This window comes from Dendropsophus ebraccatus, chromosome 5 (genome assembly GCF_027789765.1).
Source record: "Dendropsophus ebraccatus isolate aDenEbr1 chromosome 5, aDenEbr1.pat, whole genome shotgun sequence".
Lineage (NCBI taxonomy): Eukaryota > Metazoa > Chordata > Amphibia > Anura > Hylidae > Dendropsophus > Dendropsophus ebraccatus.
In genome coordinates, this window is record NC_091458.1 from 53,592,966 (window position 1) to 53,611,637 (window position 18,672).

At 42.6% G+C, this 18,672-nt stretch overlaps 1 protein-coding gene across 2 annotated transcripts in view; it reads left to right on the top strand.

The window, feature by feature from the left end:
• Window positions 1–18,672, top strand: part of AMHR2 (anti-Mullerian hormone receptor type 2) — a 33,959-nt gene that overhangs the window by 6,788 nt on the left and 8,499 nt on the right. The window contains exons 5-10 of one of the 2 annotated variants that reach the window (XM_069970205.1): window positions 10,693–10,764; window positions 10,843–10,964; window positions 12,321–12,557; window positions 13,557–13,671; window positions 16,611–16,765; window positions 18,146–18,293. In XM_069970205.1, the coding sequence (XP_069826306.1) occupies window positions 10,693–10,764; window positions 10,843–10,964; window positions 12,321–12,557; window positions 13,557–13,671; window positions 16,611–16,765; window positions 18,146–18,293 (849 nt within the window). The remainder of the gene's footprint in view (window positions 1–10,692; window positions 10,765–10,842; window positions 10,965–12,320; window positions 12,558–13,556; window positions 13,672–16,610; window positions 16,766–18,145; window positions 18,294–18,672) is intronic. The other variant, XM_069970206.1, reaches the window with a different exon arrangement.

The following is an 18,672-nucleotide window of genomic DNA, read 5'->3' on the forward strand; positions in this document are numbered from 1 at the left end:
TTGTGGGAACATAGCCTACAGGTGTCACACTTCATTGTAATCCTGGGTGTGATGATAGAGAAGACAATACTGAAAAGGTATAGAAAATACTGAATTCTGAACTACAGAAAAATTTAGCTTATAATTAGATTGAGGCTACACGTCAGTATTTACTTGTCAGTATGTTTTCCTGGATAAAAATCGGGATTTGCAAAAAAACATCCAATTTGCATCCGTATTGTGTTCCGTATTTTTAAAGTTTTTTGCGGATCTGCATAAAAAGGAAGAGTGAAGATAAAAGAGGGAATGGCAAAAATTATGTCATTTGCTGTCCCAACCCCCTCAAAAAAGGTCACCTGGTTGTCTGGGGGCCATTTTACAGTCATTTCTATCAGGCAGGATATTTATGGCAGGAGGAGCTTGGTGATGTCACAAAAAAACAGGTCCGTGATACGGATGGTTTTGCAGATGGTTTTGCGGATTGCAATGTACTCTCTGCAAATTTTGTGCTCTCCATAGACTTCTATTGGGGTATCCGTTCCGTAATTACGGACCGTATTACAGTGTCCTTTTTTTTTTTTTCACGGATTGCGGATTCACGAATTAACTGGATGTATTAATAGCACCATTGAAAATAATAGGTTTCTGTATTTCCTGGTCCGTAAAAACGGATGAAAAATACTGACATGTCAATGTAGCCTTAGTAGCCAGAATAAAATCTCTAAGATGAGTAATTAGGAAAAAAAAATCAACAAAAATCTAAAATTTAAACAATGGGTTATTTTGTGATGAGAAATTCTCTTTGAGGTTCACACACAAGGCTATGGGAGGCATTTATTAAGTCCGGCGTTTTTTACGCCGGACGTAAAAATGCCCCCGCAGCTCCGGCGCTACGGAGATTTATGTAGAGGCGGACTGCCTCTACATAAATCCCGTGCGCGCCGTTGCGCACCGCCGAAAACCTACGCCAGCTGAGGACTGGAGTAGGTTTTCGGCTTACATTTTGGCGGAACGGATGGTAAATCGCGCGGACTCTGAGTCCGCGCCCTCCGTTCCGCCCACTTTCCGCCCCTTCTCCGCCCCCTTTCCGCCCCCTGGCGTACTCGGCGGAAAGTGCCGATTTGCAAATATTTTATTCGCAAATCCGCCATTTTTGAATAAAAAAAGACGCAAATCGGCACTTTCCGCCGAAAATCATCCATTCGCCGGATGATACATGTGGCCCTATGTTTCCACTTCGGATCTTAGCGGGGGAAGGCAGCTGGCTCTTTATATAGACGGACGCTAATAAATGATCATTATCATGTAATCAATTACAACCGTTTTTTTTTACAGTGTGTGTACTGCCAGACAATTTCCCATTCGCTTTAGTGGAGTGCATTATTATATGGAAAATACTGTTGTATTTTTACCTGAAAATTATGGTCATATTTTACTGAGTTTCTTTTGGACAGGTATCATTTTCAGGCCAAATATTGACCAGTATTTCAAAACAGTGGATATTATTTGTCCAATAACAGCCGATATTTTGAAATAACAGCCGTTATATGACCTCAAAATGACAGCTGTAATGCCTTATTCACACGTCAGTATATTTTTCCAATCGGCAAATTTCAGTCAGTAACAATCGGCAAATTCAGCCCGTATTGCATCCGTAAAAAAATACGGACCCCATAGAGTTGTATTGGGTGTGTCAGTTACTGTCCGTACTAGGGCCTGTCCTTTTTTTTTTGCGGAACAGATTGCAGCCCAGTACACAACACGGATGTGTGTATGGGTCCATTGAAATACATTGGTCCTATTTTTCTGCGGGTCCGCAATTGCGGACAGGAACAGGTTGTGTGAATAGGGCGTAAAAGAAATAGCCAGTTAAATGGCTAAAGAAAAGATGTTGTGTGGTCACGGCTCCAAGGTGCAGCAACATTGTTCTGCTTTAGTATTTTACTATGTTTCCAGAAAAAAATAAGTGAATGTTTGATCAAAGCGATCAATAAGCAGTTTAGACTTTGACCTTTTCTAGCAAACTGTAAAGGAAGTAAAGAATAGCAGGCTTACAAATATGTGAAAATAAATAAACTAGAACAGAAATCACTAACTTCAGGAAGGGACATGTCACACAATAGAATCCTTCAGGGAGTCCAGATGAGCCTCCTGGAAAAATGATGGTGGCACCGGACATTACCATATACCCGCACTACACTGCACATTACCATATACCCGCACTACACTGCACATTACCATATACCCGCACTACACTGAACATTACCATATACCTGCACTACACTGCACATTACCATATACCCGCACTACACTGCACATTACCATATACCCGCACTACACTGCACATTACCATATACCTGCACTACACTGCACATTACCATATACCTGCACTACACTTTACATTACCATATACCCGCACTACACTGCACATTACCATGTACCCGCACTACACTGCACATGACCATATACCTGCACTACACTTTACATTACCATATACCCGCACTACACTGCACATTACCATATACCCGCACTACACTGCACATTACCATATACCCGCACTACACTGAACATTACCATATACCTGCACTACACTGCACATTACCATATACCCGCACTACACTGCACATTACCATATACCCGCACTACACTGCACATTACCATGTACCTGCACTACACTGCACATTACCATATACCTGCACTACACTGCACATGACCATATACCCGCACTACACTGCACATTACCATATACCTGCACTACACTGCACATTACCATATACCCGCACTACACTGCACATTACCATATACCCACACTACACTGCAGATTACCATATACCCGCACTACACTGCACATTGCCATATACCGGCATTACACTGCACATTACCATATACCGGCACTACACTGCACATTACCATATACCGGCACTACACTGCACATTACCATATACCTGCACTACACTGCACATTACCATATACCCGCACTACACTGCACATTACCATATACCTGCAATACACTGCACATGACCATATACCTGCACTACACTGCACATTACCATATACCTGAACTACACTGCACATTACCATATACCTGCACTACACTGCACATTACCATATACCCGCACTACACTGCACATTACCATATACCCGCACTACACTGAACATTACCATATACCTGCACTACACTGCACATTACCATATACCCGCACTACACTGCACATTACCATATACCCGCACTACACTGCACATTACCATGTACCTGCACTACACTGCACATTACCATATACCTGCACTACACTGCACATGACCATATACCCGCACTACACTGCACATGACCATATACCCGCACTACACTGCACATTACCATATACCTGCACTACACTGCACATTACCATATACCCGCACTACACTGCACATTACCATATACCCGCACTACACTGCACATTACCATATACCCACACTACACTGCAGATTACCATATACCCGCACTACACTGCACATTGCCATATACCGGCATTACACTGCACATTACCATATACCGGCACTACACTGCACATTACCATATACCGGCACTACACTGCACATTACCATATACCTGCACTACACTGCACATTACCATATACCCGCACTACACTGCACATTACCATATACCTGCAATACACTGCACATGACCATATACCTGCACTACACTGCACATTACCATATACCTGAACTACACTGCACATTACCATATACCCGCACTACACTGCACATTACCATATACCCGCACTACACTGCACATTACCATATACCTGCACTACACTGCACACTACCATATACCCGCACTACACTGCACATTACCATATACCTGCACTACACTGCACATTACCATATACCTGCACTACACTGCACATTACCATATACCCGCACTACACTGCACATTACCATATACCCGCACTACACTGCACATTACCATATACCTGCACTACACTGCACATTACCATATACCCGCACTACACTGCACATTACCATATACCCACACTACACTGCACATTACCATATACCGGCACTACACTGCACATGACCATATACCTGCACTACACTGCACATTACCATATACCCGCACTACACTGCACATTACCATATACCAGCACTACACTGCACATTACCATATACCCACCTGCACTGCACATTACCATATACCCGCACTACACTGCACATTACCATTTACCTGCACTACACTGCACATTACCATATACCTGCACTACACTGAACATTACCATATACCTGCACTACACTGCACATTACCATATACCCGCACTACACTGCACATTACCATATACCCGCACTACACTGCACATTACCATATACCCACACTACACTGCAGATTACCATATACCTGCACTACAATGCACATTACCATATACCTGCACTACACTGAACATTACCATATACCTGCACTACACTGCAAACTACCATATACCCGCACTACACTGCACATTACCATATACCTGCACTACACTGCACATTACCATATACCAGCACTACACTGCACATTACAGTATACCCGCACTACACTGCACATTACCATATACCCGCACTACACTGCACATTACTATATACCCGCACTACACTGCACATTACCATATACCAGCACTACACTGCACATTACCATATACCTGCACTATACTGCACATTACCATATACCTGCACTACACTGCACATTACCATATACCCGCACTACACTGCACATTACCATATACCTGCACTACACTGCACATTACCATATACCTGCACTACACTGCACATTACCATATACCCGCCTACACTGCACATTACCATATACTCGCACTACACTGGAAACTGCCATATACCTGCACTACACTGCTACTATATACCTGCACTACACTGCACAATACCATAATTTTTGAGTAAAGAACGGACGCTGATTGCAATGTAATCAGCGTCCATTCTTTACTCCAGGGGCGTCATTGCATTAAAATCAATGCAATACCGCCCGCTGTATTCACACATCATTATGTTAATGCCTGTTCTTTAGAACGGGCGTTAAAATAATGTACCTGCCTGTTATAATAGCTGTTCACACAATGTAAAGTGTGGCGGTGGCTGTACATTACATTGAAGTGAATGGCTGATTTGTGGGCACAACCAACGGTGCCCGCAAATTAATGGTAAAAAAAGGACGTTCCTGCAACCCATACAGAGTTATCGGCTGCAGGAACGTGCTGAATGCAGAGCGGCGGCCAACACTTTAACAGAGTCTGTTGCTATGCAATTGATGCTGTTAAACCAAGTGTGAACATAGCAACAAACAGATCCCTAAAGCAATCCTCTAGGGAACCATGAGTAATGATTTGTTGTCTTCAACGATAGACAATCATATGAAAAGATACATTTCTTCAAAACATCATAAATTTGATCATTCTGATATAGTTTCATGAAGTAGTATTGTCCTAAAGTGTACTCCCACTGATTCATGCAAACGACTGACCTCTGTTTACTCTGAACCATGGCTGAACAAACAAATGCTGCGTCCCTGCAAACAGTAATTGTTTGTCCGGCAGAATAATTGGACACCAGACTGTAACCGGGCATTGAAGTCAATGGGATCTCTAAGGTATCTGCCTGCATCAGTACGTGCAGGGGCACTTAAAGGGGTACTCCAGCGGGGGGGGGGGGCACTTTTTCACTGGTTCCAGCGGCGGGTCCCGCATCGTGTCGCTCCAGTGCCCGGTTCCCGGACGCCTCTGGGTGTCTGACGCGGGCCCGAGACGTGACGTCTCAGGTCCGCTCAGCCACTCAGTGACAGAGGCGGGATCTGAGCGGACTTGAAACGGATCCCGCCTCCTCCCGCGTCAGACACCAGGAAGCGGAACCGCGATGCGGGACCTGCCACTGGAACCAGGGAGGTGAGTGGACATCTTTTCCCTCAGCCACCTCCTCCTTGGTCCCAGCGAAAAAAGTGCCCCCCCCCTGCTGGAGTACCCCTTTAAGGGACAGGAATGGGTTTCATACAGGATTGGTAAATTATATCCACAAAGATCCTCTACTCTCTGCCACTTTATTGTATCATGACGCTGTTCATGTCTGTATATACATAATGTTGTATTACTCTAGTCTAGAGAGTTGTTTTCTCTGGCCCTGGTTATGATCACACAGCATGGGAAGCTTATCATTTGGGAAGCACAGGTGCTGATGGGGGAGGACATATGTTTCTCTGACTGGATCTCTTATCAGCTGAACCAGAGAGATGTGCACCCTAGAACGCCTCCTAGGACTGGACGAACCCTGCAAGGGAGAGACCGTGGAATGTAAACAGTCGGAATTAGGGAATGACCAGACTTTGATGTCCATCAAAGAAACATGTGACAAAAGGAGGGTTCATATACAGTCCATAACTTAGTGACTTATAACGGCAACATAATGTGCTAATAAGCATTCAGATGTCTGTCTAGTACCTTTATGGTATATGCTTGCTTTATATCATTGCTAAAGATATATAAGAACTGACAAAGATATAATGGAATAGCCATGACGTGAAGGTCCTGGGCCTCACTGAAAATGCATTCATTCTAAGGGTATAAACACACACACCGTATACGCAGTGTATTTACTGCTGCGATACGCAGCAAATACGCAGCAGATACGCAGCAGATTAGATCTAAATAACTGAACACAGCATCAAATCTGCTGCATATCTGCTGCGTATCTGCTGCATATACGGTGTGTGTGTTTGTACCCGGGTTAGGGTATAAACCCACATACCGTATACGCAGCGTGTTTACTGCAGCGATACGCAGCAAATACGCAACAAATGCGCAGCAGATTAGATCTAAATAACAACACAGCATCAAACTGCACCATCAAATCTGCTGCAGATCTGCTGAGTATTTGCTGCGTATCTGCTGCGTATACGGTGTGTGTGTGTTTGTACCCTTATGCTGCATTTACACGGAGCGATAATTTGCCCAATCGATCGTTTAACAATTTTGAAGCAACAATTAGTTTTTTTTAACGATCAGCGTTTAGACGAATAAATCTCTAGAAAAATCGTAAGAAAATTTGTAAGAAAAATCGTTAATGCGATTGTTTTTACGATCGCTTAAGCCCATCTTTCACATAGGTTGAATCTTTGAAAGACTGTTTAGACGAAGCGAGCAGCGAATTTTTAGCGAACGATGAACGACGATTTGAGAACATGTTGAAAGATCAAAATGAACGATTTTTCGTTGATCGTTTGCTGTGTTTACACGGAACGATTATCGCTCAAATGCGATCGTTATTGCGAAAATTCGAACGATAATCGTTCCGTGTAAACGCAGCATTAATGGTTTCCCTGCTGTGTTTTCTGTAAGGGCCGTACTACATGGCCCGATGTGCAGGGGAAGCGATTGACAACCTGGCACATCAGCACTTGGTTCCCCCTCTTTCCCGCTAGCTGCACTGTGTTATTACACACACAGATAGTGAGCGGGTAGCAGCGTGAGGGACGGCCCGTTGAAGTCAACGGCAGTTTGCTACCAGCACACTGGGCGATGTGTTGCAGACTGTTGCTGATGTTTCAACATGTTGAAAGATCACAATCAGTTGAAATGGTGCATGTTGGCTGATTGTTGCCTTTTTGGGTGTGTTTACACAGAGATTTATCTAACAGATTTTTGGCTTTGGCTTCAAAAATCTGTCAGATAAATCTCTGTGTAAACTCACCGTTAGGGCCCTTTTACACAGAAAGATTATCTGACAGATTATCTGTCAAAGATTTGAAGCCAAGGCCAGGACTGGATTTGAAAAGAGGAGAAATCTCAGGCTTTCCTGTATGAATTGATCTCTGTTTATAGTCTGTTCCTGGTTTTGGCTTCAAATCTTTGTCAGATAATCTTTCTGTGTAAAAGGGCCCTTAACATGGGCAATTAAGGCCAATAATCGCTTTGTGTAATGGGGCCTTTAAAGAGAAGTCCCATGAAATTCAAAACAGGCAGGCAGGCGCGGGTCTGTGCAGGAATTAAATAAACAAAGTATACTCACTCCATGACTCACTGACGGTTGCCGGATGTCGTTTTTGGCTGGAAATGTCCTGCCCCAGTCACTGACTGACTGAGCAAACAATCACTGGAAGAGCTGCAGAGAGCCAGCAGCTGTCAGCTGGATCCAGGAGCAGCTCAAAAGGGCATGAGGACTGGTAAGTATAGTTAGTTTATTATTTTCCCACACACCCCTGCCTTTCATTCTTTTTTCATTTCACGGGACTTAAAGGGATATGGTTCCCTGCAGCACAAGGAAGAAGTTTTATTATGCCGTGTAGTGTGGAGATGTTTGAAAGGCAGAGAGGCCTGTCTGCCTGTAAATCATCCCCACCCTGCGCTCAGACAGGCAGAGAGCTGTGACTAGTCACAGGCAGCTCCATGCCCATATGACTAGTTGCCGTCCCTCTCCCGGGACGGAATAATAGAACTTATTTTTCACCTTTAAAAGGCTACGGCTGCGGCCACGGCTGGTCTGCTCCACAAGCTGCAGGGAACCATATCAGCACAATCGTTCTGATTGGTTCCCTTTAAGCTCTCATATAAGTGGGGTTGCTCTCTATGAAACATATGTCCTTCCCCAACAGCATCTGTTTCCCAATGAATAGCCCCCTGTGCTATGTGATCAGATCCAAATCAAGACAAAATGACATTGACCATGAAACTGAAATGTGGCCTTGGAGCAGTATAACATTATGTATATGCAAATATTCAGCTACATTGTATACACTGTACTGCAGAACTACTGACACTCACTGCACATATGACTAAGAAAGATTATCTGATAGATTATCTGCCAAAGATTTGAAGCCAAAGCCAGGAATGGATTCGAAAAGAGGAGAAATCTGAGGCTTTCCTTTATGACCTGATCTCTGTTTATAGTCTGTTTCTGACTTTGGCTTCAAATCTTTGGCAGATAATCTGTCAAATAATCTTTCTGTGTAAATGGACCCTAATGCTGGGTTTACACAGAGCGATTATCGGGCGAATTTTCGTGATAATGATCGAATTCAAATGATAATCTTACATGTAAACGCGGCGAACGATTGAAAAATCGTTCATTTTGATCTTTTAACGGGTTCTTAAATCGTCGTTCATCGTTCGCAAAAAATTCGCCGATCGTTCACTGATTTTCCCTATGTGTGAGATAGGCTTAAGCGATCGCAAAACGAATTTTCTGTATGATATATCGTACCGTCTAAACGCTGATCATTATAAAAAAAAAATCGTTACTTCAAAATCGTTAATCGTACGATCGGGCGAATTATCGCTCCGTGTAAACCCAGCCTTAGATGCAGTTATAAAAGCATAATTAATTCTTGACATTCTTTCTTATGGTGCCTTTACACAGACAGATTATCTGACAGATTTTGGAAGCCAAAGCCAGGAACAGACTATGTACAGAGAACAGGTTATAAAGGAAAGACTGGGATCTCACCTCTTTCTAAATCCATTCCTGGCTTTGGCTTCAAAAATCTGTCAGATATATATCTCTGCCTTTTTGGGCGACCATCATTTTGAGGGCAAAAGATAACTGATGATTATAGTCACAAATAATATTCATGATCAGTATTTGTGCCTGTCTTCGACGGTGTGTGAACATGGCCTAAGGCTCTGTAAAATAAAATAAAAGCAAAGTAATAAAAGCAAAGTACAACAGTAAAAAGGATATAAAACGCGGCAGTATTTTGAATATAGTACTGTGCTACATTTAAGTCTATGGAAAATGTCAGTATATTCACACATTTGGGCTATGTTCACACTACGGATGAGACCGGCCGTTCCATGACTCAGCGCGCGCCCGCATCTAAGCTTCCCATAGCACACAGTGAAGAAAGCGACCGGAGCCACTCGCTTCACTGTGTGAACTGACAGGTCAGTTCTTTGCGGCGCCGTAAGTAAGGTTATGTTCCACCCCGCAAAACTACGGCCGTAGTTCTGCGGCGAGAACTAGGGCCGTAGTTTTACGTAGTGTGAACATAGCCTTAAAAAAATATTCATTTTTTTACAATGTATGCAGAGACAGCTGTTTTTCCATAGACTTTAATGTAGCACATCATTAGATTTAATATATGGCTGCATTTTATATCTATTTTCCTGTTATATCTTGCTTTTATTTTACTGTGTGTGAACATTTTTTTGAAAAGACTGAGGGCCACATGTATCATCCGGCGAATGGATGATTTTCGGCGGAAAGTGCCGATTTGCGTCTTTTTTTTAAGCAAAAATGGCGGATTTGCGAATAAAATATTAGCAAATCGGCACTTTCCGCCGAGTACGCCAGGGGGCGGAAAAGGGGCGGAGAGTGGGCGGAACGGAGGGCGCGGACTCAGAGTCCGCGCGATTTATCATCCGTTGCGCCAAAATGTACGCCGAAAACCTACTCCAGTCCTCAGCTGGCGTAGGTTTTCGGCGGTGCGCAACGGCGCACACAGGATTTATGTAGAGGCAGTCCGCCTCTACATAAATCTCCGTAGCGCCGGAGCTGCGGGGGCATTTTTACGTCCGGCGTAAAAAACGCCGGACTTAATAAATGCCTCCCTGAGTGCTTTTTTTTTTCTTTCTCTTCATATTGTACATTAGCTTATGGTATCATTCTCCAAATGGATTGTTATATATGTGTATATTGTTAACTCATCCTTACCTGTTTCAGATGTAAAAGTGGAATAAATATTAATGAACCAAATGTGATTTTCAGGGAACCGTGTGGCTGTATTTGTGGCTTCCATTACCATATTTTTATTACTCAGCATTCTGGGGTTCATTATAGGTAAGGTGAATGAGTAATTTGGTGTTATAAAATGCTTGTGTTCCCATCCATCCATTGTAATTCTACTGTTCCCATTAGTGTGGAAAGCAAAGAACTGTCTGCTGTTCAGAGGGGAGAGCTTGCTGGAAAACCAGGAGGTGCCTATACAGAGGAATAGCAGCCCTCCAACCCAGCCAGTGGAAGGACTCATCCTACTGCAGGTTTGTTCTGTCAGCATGCGCTAGGTTCACTCTGTGTAAAAACGCTGGACGTCTTTTTTAAGAACAGGCATCATATTTAAAAAATAACAGGTGTTATTTGCGCAATCACGGACATTCTTTTGCAAGACGGACAGCATTTTTACAGTGTGAACCTAGCCATAGAGTGACATTATGCTGCGTTGACACAGAGCAGTAATTCGCCCAATCGAACGATTAACGATTTCAATGTTTTTTTTTATTTTTATAACGATCAGCGTTTAGACGGAACGATAGCATTTGAAAAAATCGTTATTGCGATCGTTTTAAGATCGCTTAAGGGCCCTATTCCACAGGAATGATAATCGGCCAAATCGGCCCCATTCGGCTGATTATCGCTCGGTGGAATAGAGAGAACGATTAGCCGATGATCGTGTCATCGGCTGATCGTTCATTTAGGGCCAGACCTAAAATCATCGTTCCCCCACCGCGCATCGCTACGGTGTAATAGCGGTGCGCGGCGGGCCACTGACGATTTGAGAAGCACAATACATTACCTGGCAGGGCTTCTCCTCCGCTCTGTCTTGCTCCCCGGGTCCCGCGCGCTCTAGCTTCAGAATGGCCTGTCAGCTGACAGAGCCCTCAGCCCATCACAGGCCGGGACCGCCGCGGCCTGTGATGGGCTGAGTGGCCTGTCAGCTGACAGGCCATTCTGAAGCCAGAGTGCGCGGGACCCCGGGAAGGAAGATAGAGCGGAGGAGAAGCCCTGGTAGAGGTAATGTATGCTGCAAGGGCTGCAAGGACATCAGTAACGATGTCCCTGCAGCCCTCGCTCAACGATCATTGGGCCGTGGAATAGGCCCAGTAAACGAGCGGCGATCTAGCAGATCGGCGCTCGTTTACATCGTTGATCGGGCCCTAAGCCTATCTCACACATAGGGTAAATCAGTGAAAGACTGTTTACACGAAGCGATCTGAGAATTTTAAGTGAACGACCAACGACGATTTGAGAACAAGATCAAACTGAACGATTTCTCGCTCGTCACTTGATCGTTGGCTGTGTTTACACCAGCCGATTATCGCTCAAATGCGATCGTTATCTCAAAAATTCGAATGATAATCATTCCGTGTAAATGCACCCTGAGCTAGGTCAATCAAGGCTTGCTATTAATTGTCACACAGACAATTCAACCAGCGATTTTATACCCATGATTAACTCTCAATCAGATCTAATTGGACTGATAGGATTTCCCCAGACACAGAAAAAAACGCCAATTCTGAATTGTTTTCTAATAATTTGGCAATAGAGATCCTGGTGCATATTAGAACTTCTGCAGTTATACTACTATTCACTATTATTGGCACATCTCTGTGTTCCAGGCAATTCGAGAAGAGAGCCTGGCTGCAAACCAGTGGCTTGGAGCCCTCTATGGTAGGGGAGTGATCATAAAATGCTTCCCACCCCCACTGAAGAAGCTGTATAGCCAAGAATGGCGAATACTGAGCCTTCTGACCCCTCTACAGCATGAAAACATTGTCTGCCTCCTAGCGGCTGGATCTGGTACAAAGGGGGTCCTGGAGCATCACCAGCTTTTAGTCTTTCAACATTATCCCGAAGTGAGTGTTTAAAAGTCTGTTTTATAACATATTTCACATACACATTGTGTGACCTGCTTAATGCCAGTACCCCACCGGTCTACTAGACGGGACTTAGTTCACCATGAATATTAAGGTTGTACGTTTGAAACTGATCTTAAAGGGGTTGTCCAGCAAAAATCTTTTTCTTTCAAATCAACTGGTGTTAGAAAGTTATATAGATTTGTAGTTTACTTTTATTTTAAAATCTTCCTGTACTTCCAGTACTTATTAGCTACTGTATGTCCTGCAGGAAATGTTGTTTTATTTTCAGTCAGAGACAGTGCTCTCTGCTGCCATCTCTGGCCGAGACAGGAACTGTCCAGAGTAGTAGAGGTTTTTTATGGGAATTCCCATAGAAAACATGTCCTACGCTGGAGAGTTCCTGTCTCAGAGAATGTTACTGTCTCAAGTCAATGTTCTACTAAAAAAAAAAATGATTGGAACATGACTAGAGTAACCCATTTAGTTTGAAATATAATCCCCAGTCATGTTTCAAAGCTCTTTGTAAGTCGAACATTTGAAGGAAAAAGGTTGTACCTGAAATAGGCGGCCATGATGAACAAACTTTTTCCTTTTGGAGGAGACTTACTTAGCATTCTTTCTTTCCCATGAAGTATTGCTTGGTGCCACCCACAAGAAGACACACTACCCTTTCAGTTCCAGTTGTAATTATTTTCATAAGACTAAGATTGTTTGTGGTGTGAAACACTATTTATTAGATTGCAGTACACTAATTTTCACATAGATTTTGTCTGGGAACAACTTTTAACGTTAAAATGTCATTTAGTCAGAGTGTTCAGACCCCAAACAATCACTTTCTGGGTGACAGCGATCCCAATCCAGCTGCATTGGATGGGCTTTATAGACTTATACAATACAATACAGTTTTGTCTGACAAACACTAATGCAAAATACTGGCTAAAGTCTTGTTGTGTGAATGTGGCCATAATATATATTTATATATTTTTTTTTCATCAGGGCTCTTTAAGGAGCTACTTGACTGGTCGTACAGCTAGCTGGGACACAGCTTGTCAAATGGCTATTTCCTTAACCAGGGGTTTGGCTTTCCTCCATAGTGAAAAATGGAATGGCAGTGAGTAAAATTGCCTTTTTGTTAGGTTTATATTCTACTCTTTGGCAGTAAAGCATTGCAAGAGATGTAAAGTAAGGGTATGTTCACGCTTAGCATATAGGCTGTGGATTTTATGCAGTGTAAATACCATCCAAGGTAAGGCCAATATATAATATAAGGGGGGATTAAACCCTGAAGAAAAACATATTTTATTTATTGAAGATAGTTTAGAACCAGCATTAGGCAGAGCACATGCCTATAGATTATTTGATATGCAAAAGAACACTGCAGAGACACCATCACATGTCTTAACGTCAGTGAACTAGCCAGATCTTTCTCCGGGAAGAAACAACCAAGCCAAGAAATGTCTCCAATCAAGGAAACCACCCAAGCGAGGTATTTATACACAGACAGCTGTTTCGGGGTATTTGCCCCTCATCAGTGTGGAGTAGGATTTTGGCTTGTGGGAGCAAGCCTAGTAAGTGCATGCAAAAGGACGCTGATTGACCTCCGGGAGATCAACCAAAACCCCGCAGAGACATGACCACGTGTCTCGATGTCAGTGTATTCTAGAACATTGCCCCCTGGGAAATAACCTGTAGGTTATTTGAAGCTGAAATAAATGGCGGCTTTTTTATAATGTTACATAATTGCACTTTTACCGTACCGCCTGCCATCACTGATTAAAATCATGCAGGGCACGCTGGGGAGAAGGGGGGCATGTTACCGTTCTTTGGCACCGCCTTTTTGACTCTTAAATCCTACAGAAAAAGTGCAGTTTTATAACTTAATGAAGTGCCATCAGCAGAAACAAAAGTATAAATAACTTTAGCTTACTGTAATCTAACTGCGTTTGTATGCCGCTTTGTACAAAGCTTCTAAGATTCCCTTAAAATTTTGGTTCACTTATTAGAATTACAGAATGTTATATTGTTTATAGAAAACAGGTGGTACATGCAGCCATTTATCTTAGTTATACTATTTACTAGTACTCTTTCCATTGCCTCATTTTACCTTGCGAGGATAGAGACAGAGAGGATCAACTAAAGATACTTTATTTTTACCCAAGGCCAGGCTATATGACATGGCCCAGCTGTGAGGAAGTGTAGAGGAAACTTTAGATCTACATTTCATAGCAAATGTATGACAAGTGCTGACAGTGAAATCCTTCACCCACACTCTGTTTACTGTTAGATAAGTTGGATTTTTTTTTATAACTATGTACTTTCAATTAAAGGGGAATGTTTTTAAACACCCCTGGGTGAACAACAGCAAGCAAGAGCCCCTGTTAGAATGGCATATGGGCTTCTTGTGATGTCATAGCTTCTTGTGATCTCGCAATAACATTGCACAATGGCTTTCATAACTGGACTGAGACAGTTGTGATACCACAGATGTTACCTAATGCAATCCCATTTGTGGTGTCACAAGGCCAATGTTTCAGAGGAACTTGCCAGTTTAAAGTTGAATAAGGCGATGGGTCCAGATAGTGTCCATGCCAGGGATCTTAAAGAACTCAGATCTGTGATTGTTGTCCTCCTGATGAATCTGTATAACCAATCTCTCAGATGGCCGATGTTATACTTATCCACAAGAAGGGTAGTAGAGAAGAGCCCAGTAACTACAGGCCAGTTAGCGTAACATCCATAGTAGTAAAAACGATGGAAACTCTTCTAAAAAAAAGATAATGGATCTCCTAAAAATTTACAACTTGATGGATCACAATCAGCATGGCTTTACTGAGGGCCGATCATGTCAGACTAATCTAATTGATTTCTTTGATTATGCCACAAAAATTAGTTCCCCATAAAGAGCTGAAAGAGAAGTTAGAGAAAATTGGGCTTAATCCCTGGATAGTTCTGTGGATTTGTGGTTGGCTGAAGGATAGATATTAGAGGGTTGTTGTTAATGGTGTGTATTCCAAGTAGAGAGTTGTTACAAGTGGTGTGCCGCAAGAGTCTGTTCTGGTGATGATACAGATGATACAAAAGTGTGCAATAGGGTTGATATTCCTGGAGGTGTCAGTAATATGGAAAATGATTTAACTTTGCTAGATAAGTGGTCCAAACAGTGGAAACTGCAGTTCAATGTTTCCAAATGTAAAATAATGCACTTGGGGAGGAGGAATCCTCTATCCGAGTATCATATAGTTGGTTGTGTGTTGGCAAAGACTTCAGAACAAAAGGATTTAGGGGTAGTGATTTCTGACAGCCTTAAAATGAGTCACCAGTGCAACCAGGTGATGGGGAAAGCAAATTGTATGCTGGGGTGTATAGCTAGAGGTATAACCAGTAGGAAGAGAGAGATTGTGATCCCGCTGTATAGAGCTCTGGTGAAGGCCACATCTGGAATACTACACACAGGTTTGTGCCCTGGTTTTCTCTCTAGGCCATACATAGGCGTGCTTCCTTTTCTATCAAAGCTTAACAGCATTATTACCAGAGAATGTGCCACGCAAAGCAAAGGTGGTCTTGAGAGTTTTGTCTTATATGTCTTATATTGCAATTAAAAGTTAGAAAATAAATTTGTCCATATTTTATACCATAACTAGAGATGAGCAAACCTGGAGCATGATTGAGTCCATCCGAACCCGAACTTTCAGCATTTGATTAGCGGTGGCTGCTGAAGTTGGATAAAGCCCTAAGGCTATGTGGAAATCATGGATATAGTCATTGGCTGTATCCATGTTTTCCAGACAACCTTAGAGCTTTATCCAACTTCAGCAGCCCCAGCTAATCAAATGCCGATCGTTCTGGTTCGGATCGACTCGAACTTGAACCCGGTTCGCTCATCTCTAACCATAACCCTTTAATGTTATTAATTTGGAATCCATGTGGGTGTTTTGGTAGACCTAACCACTTTGTATAGTATTAATATAATATATTCTTAGTATTGTTAGATGAGGTAGCCTAGATGAAGATGTCTTAAAAATGCCTAAAAAGGATTTTGTTCTGTTGAAGACATATGCAAGCCAGCAATCGCTCACCGGGACTTGAGCAGTGACAACATCTTGGTGACAGCAGATTCTTCTTGTGTGATAACAGACTTTGGTTTATCTGTGGTGCTGGAGGAATGCCAAAAAAAGAAGCCCAAGGATCCAGCGATATTAAACATGGTATGTATGTATTACACAAGCAGCAGTAGCACAAAGAAAACCTTACTGATATTTATATCTAATATTTTTAATATCATTGTTTATATTATTTTATAACATATTGTCTAATAATGACTTGGAAATTCAATTCCCAGAATAGTTTCAGCCTACTGGACTGGGTAATACTACAGGATTATAGACATTGGTAGATATGGGTAGCTGGCTGATGGCACATTTAGAGAAATTGAGATGTTTGATAGACGGCATCAGAGATGGTAGGGCTGATGGAGTGTATAACCTGACCCTCTTATAAGAGCCCTGAATAATTTTAATACATGTTTGTTTGTCTCCCTCCCACCTAGTAAAATAATAACTTTATTTTAAATCTCAGTTAACACATAAATGGTGAGAAAATAGAATTAAAGCTGTGTGAATGGAAGTGTTATATGTGTTATAAGTGATACTTATCTGGAAGAAAAATATGTGCTGCATCTCTCCTGCAGAAGAGGCCGCTGAGGCCAGTAAATACCTGTGGAGTAATGTAACATCGGAGTAGGAGCAGCACTGGGGCAGCAGGGCATTTGGGAATGAGCAATGGGTTTTTTAGATAATGTTTTAGTCAGTTGCAACCTGCTGTAAATAAGGGTTGAGCACTGACTTAGGGTGGTATTACACGGGCCGACGGAGGCCCGATAATACCTCTAAATGAGCAGCGATCTGCTAGATTGTTGCTCGTTTACTGGACCCATTACATGGCCCGATAATCGTTAAACAAGGGCTGCAGGGACATCGTTACCGATGTCCTTGCAGCCTTGGCTTAAATATATACAATACCTATCTATGTTCCAGGGTTGCTCCTGCGGTCTTCTTCTCCACGGGTCCCGCACGCTCTAACTTCAGAGTGGCCTGTCAGCTGACAGGCCACTCAGCCAATCACAGGCCGGGACCGCCACGGCCTGTGATTGTGATTTACAGATCCGTAAAAATTGCGTAGGTTTTAATAGACTTCTATGGGACAATATGTGCCGTAATCACGGTCTGTAATAGAGCTTGTCAGTAATTTTTGTGGATCCATAAACCTACAGAAAGTTTGAACAGCCCTATTGAAATCAATGGGATCCTAAATTTGACTTTACTTACGAATCTGCGGTAGTGCTCTATGTATATGTATATGTAGCGCTCAATGTAGATGTAGCACTCTGTAAGATATATGTAGTGATACACAGATTGATCTTAGATTGCTAAGGGATTGTTCGCATGTTGCATAACCTTTCAAAGGTAAATTTGCTGAGCATAAAAAGACATTTCAACAGGGAGTTTAAAAAATGTCATGTGAACAGGCTCTTTGTTAATATATTTAAAGATTCAGTGCAATGTTACTGTCTATTCTTCCACTGACAGACAGGAACCTTACGCTATATGTCCCCAGAGATGTTGGATGGCTCCTTGAATCTTATGTCCTGGGAACAGGCCTTGACTCAGGCGGACGTATATTCACTTGGCCTCCTGCTGTGGGAAATATTTAGTCGTTGTAATGATTTATATGCAGGTAAGAGGCAGTAATTTATTTAACTAAAACTCTATGGGGGGTCCATATGGCACACCTATAGACCTATGGCCAAATATGCAAGAAAAGTATGCATAGTTGTCACTTGGAATTTTTCAGTTTTACCCTTGGATCACCTAGAATCTCCCCAAAATGCCTAACCTGCACTTCAATAGTCAGGCCTACCCCATTTTCCCAGCACTGTTGGCAATTTTGGGTATAATAATTCTTTAGGGTGCCTTCACACATACCGACTCGCAGCAAAAAACTTGCTGCGAGTTTCTGCTACAAGCCGAGGTCCTGGAAGGCCCCTATTACTACATACAAGCAGTGGTCTGAAAGACCACTGCGTGTATGTAATGCAGCCGCCCCCTTAACCCCT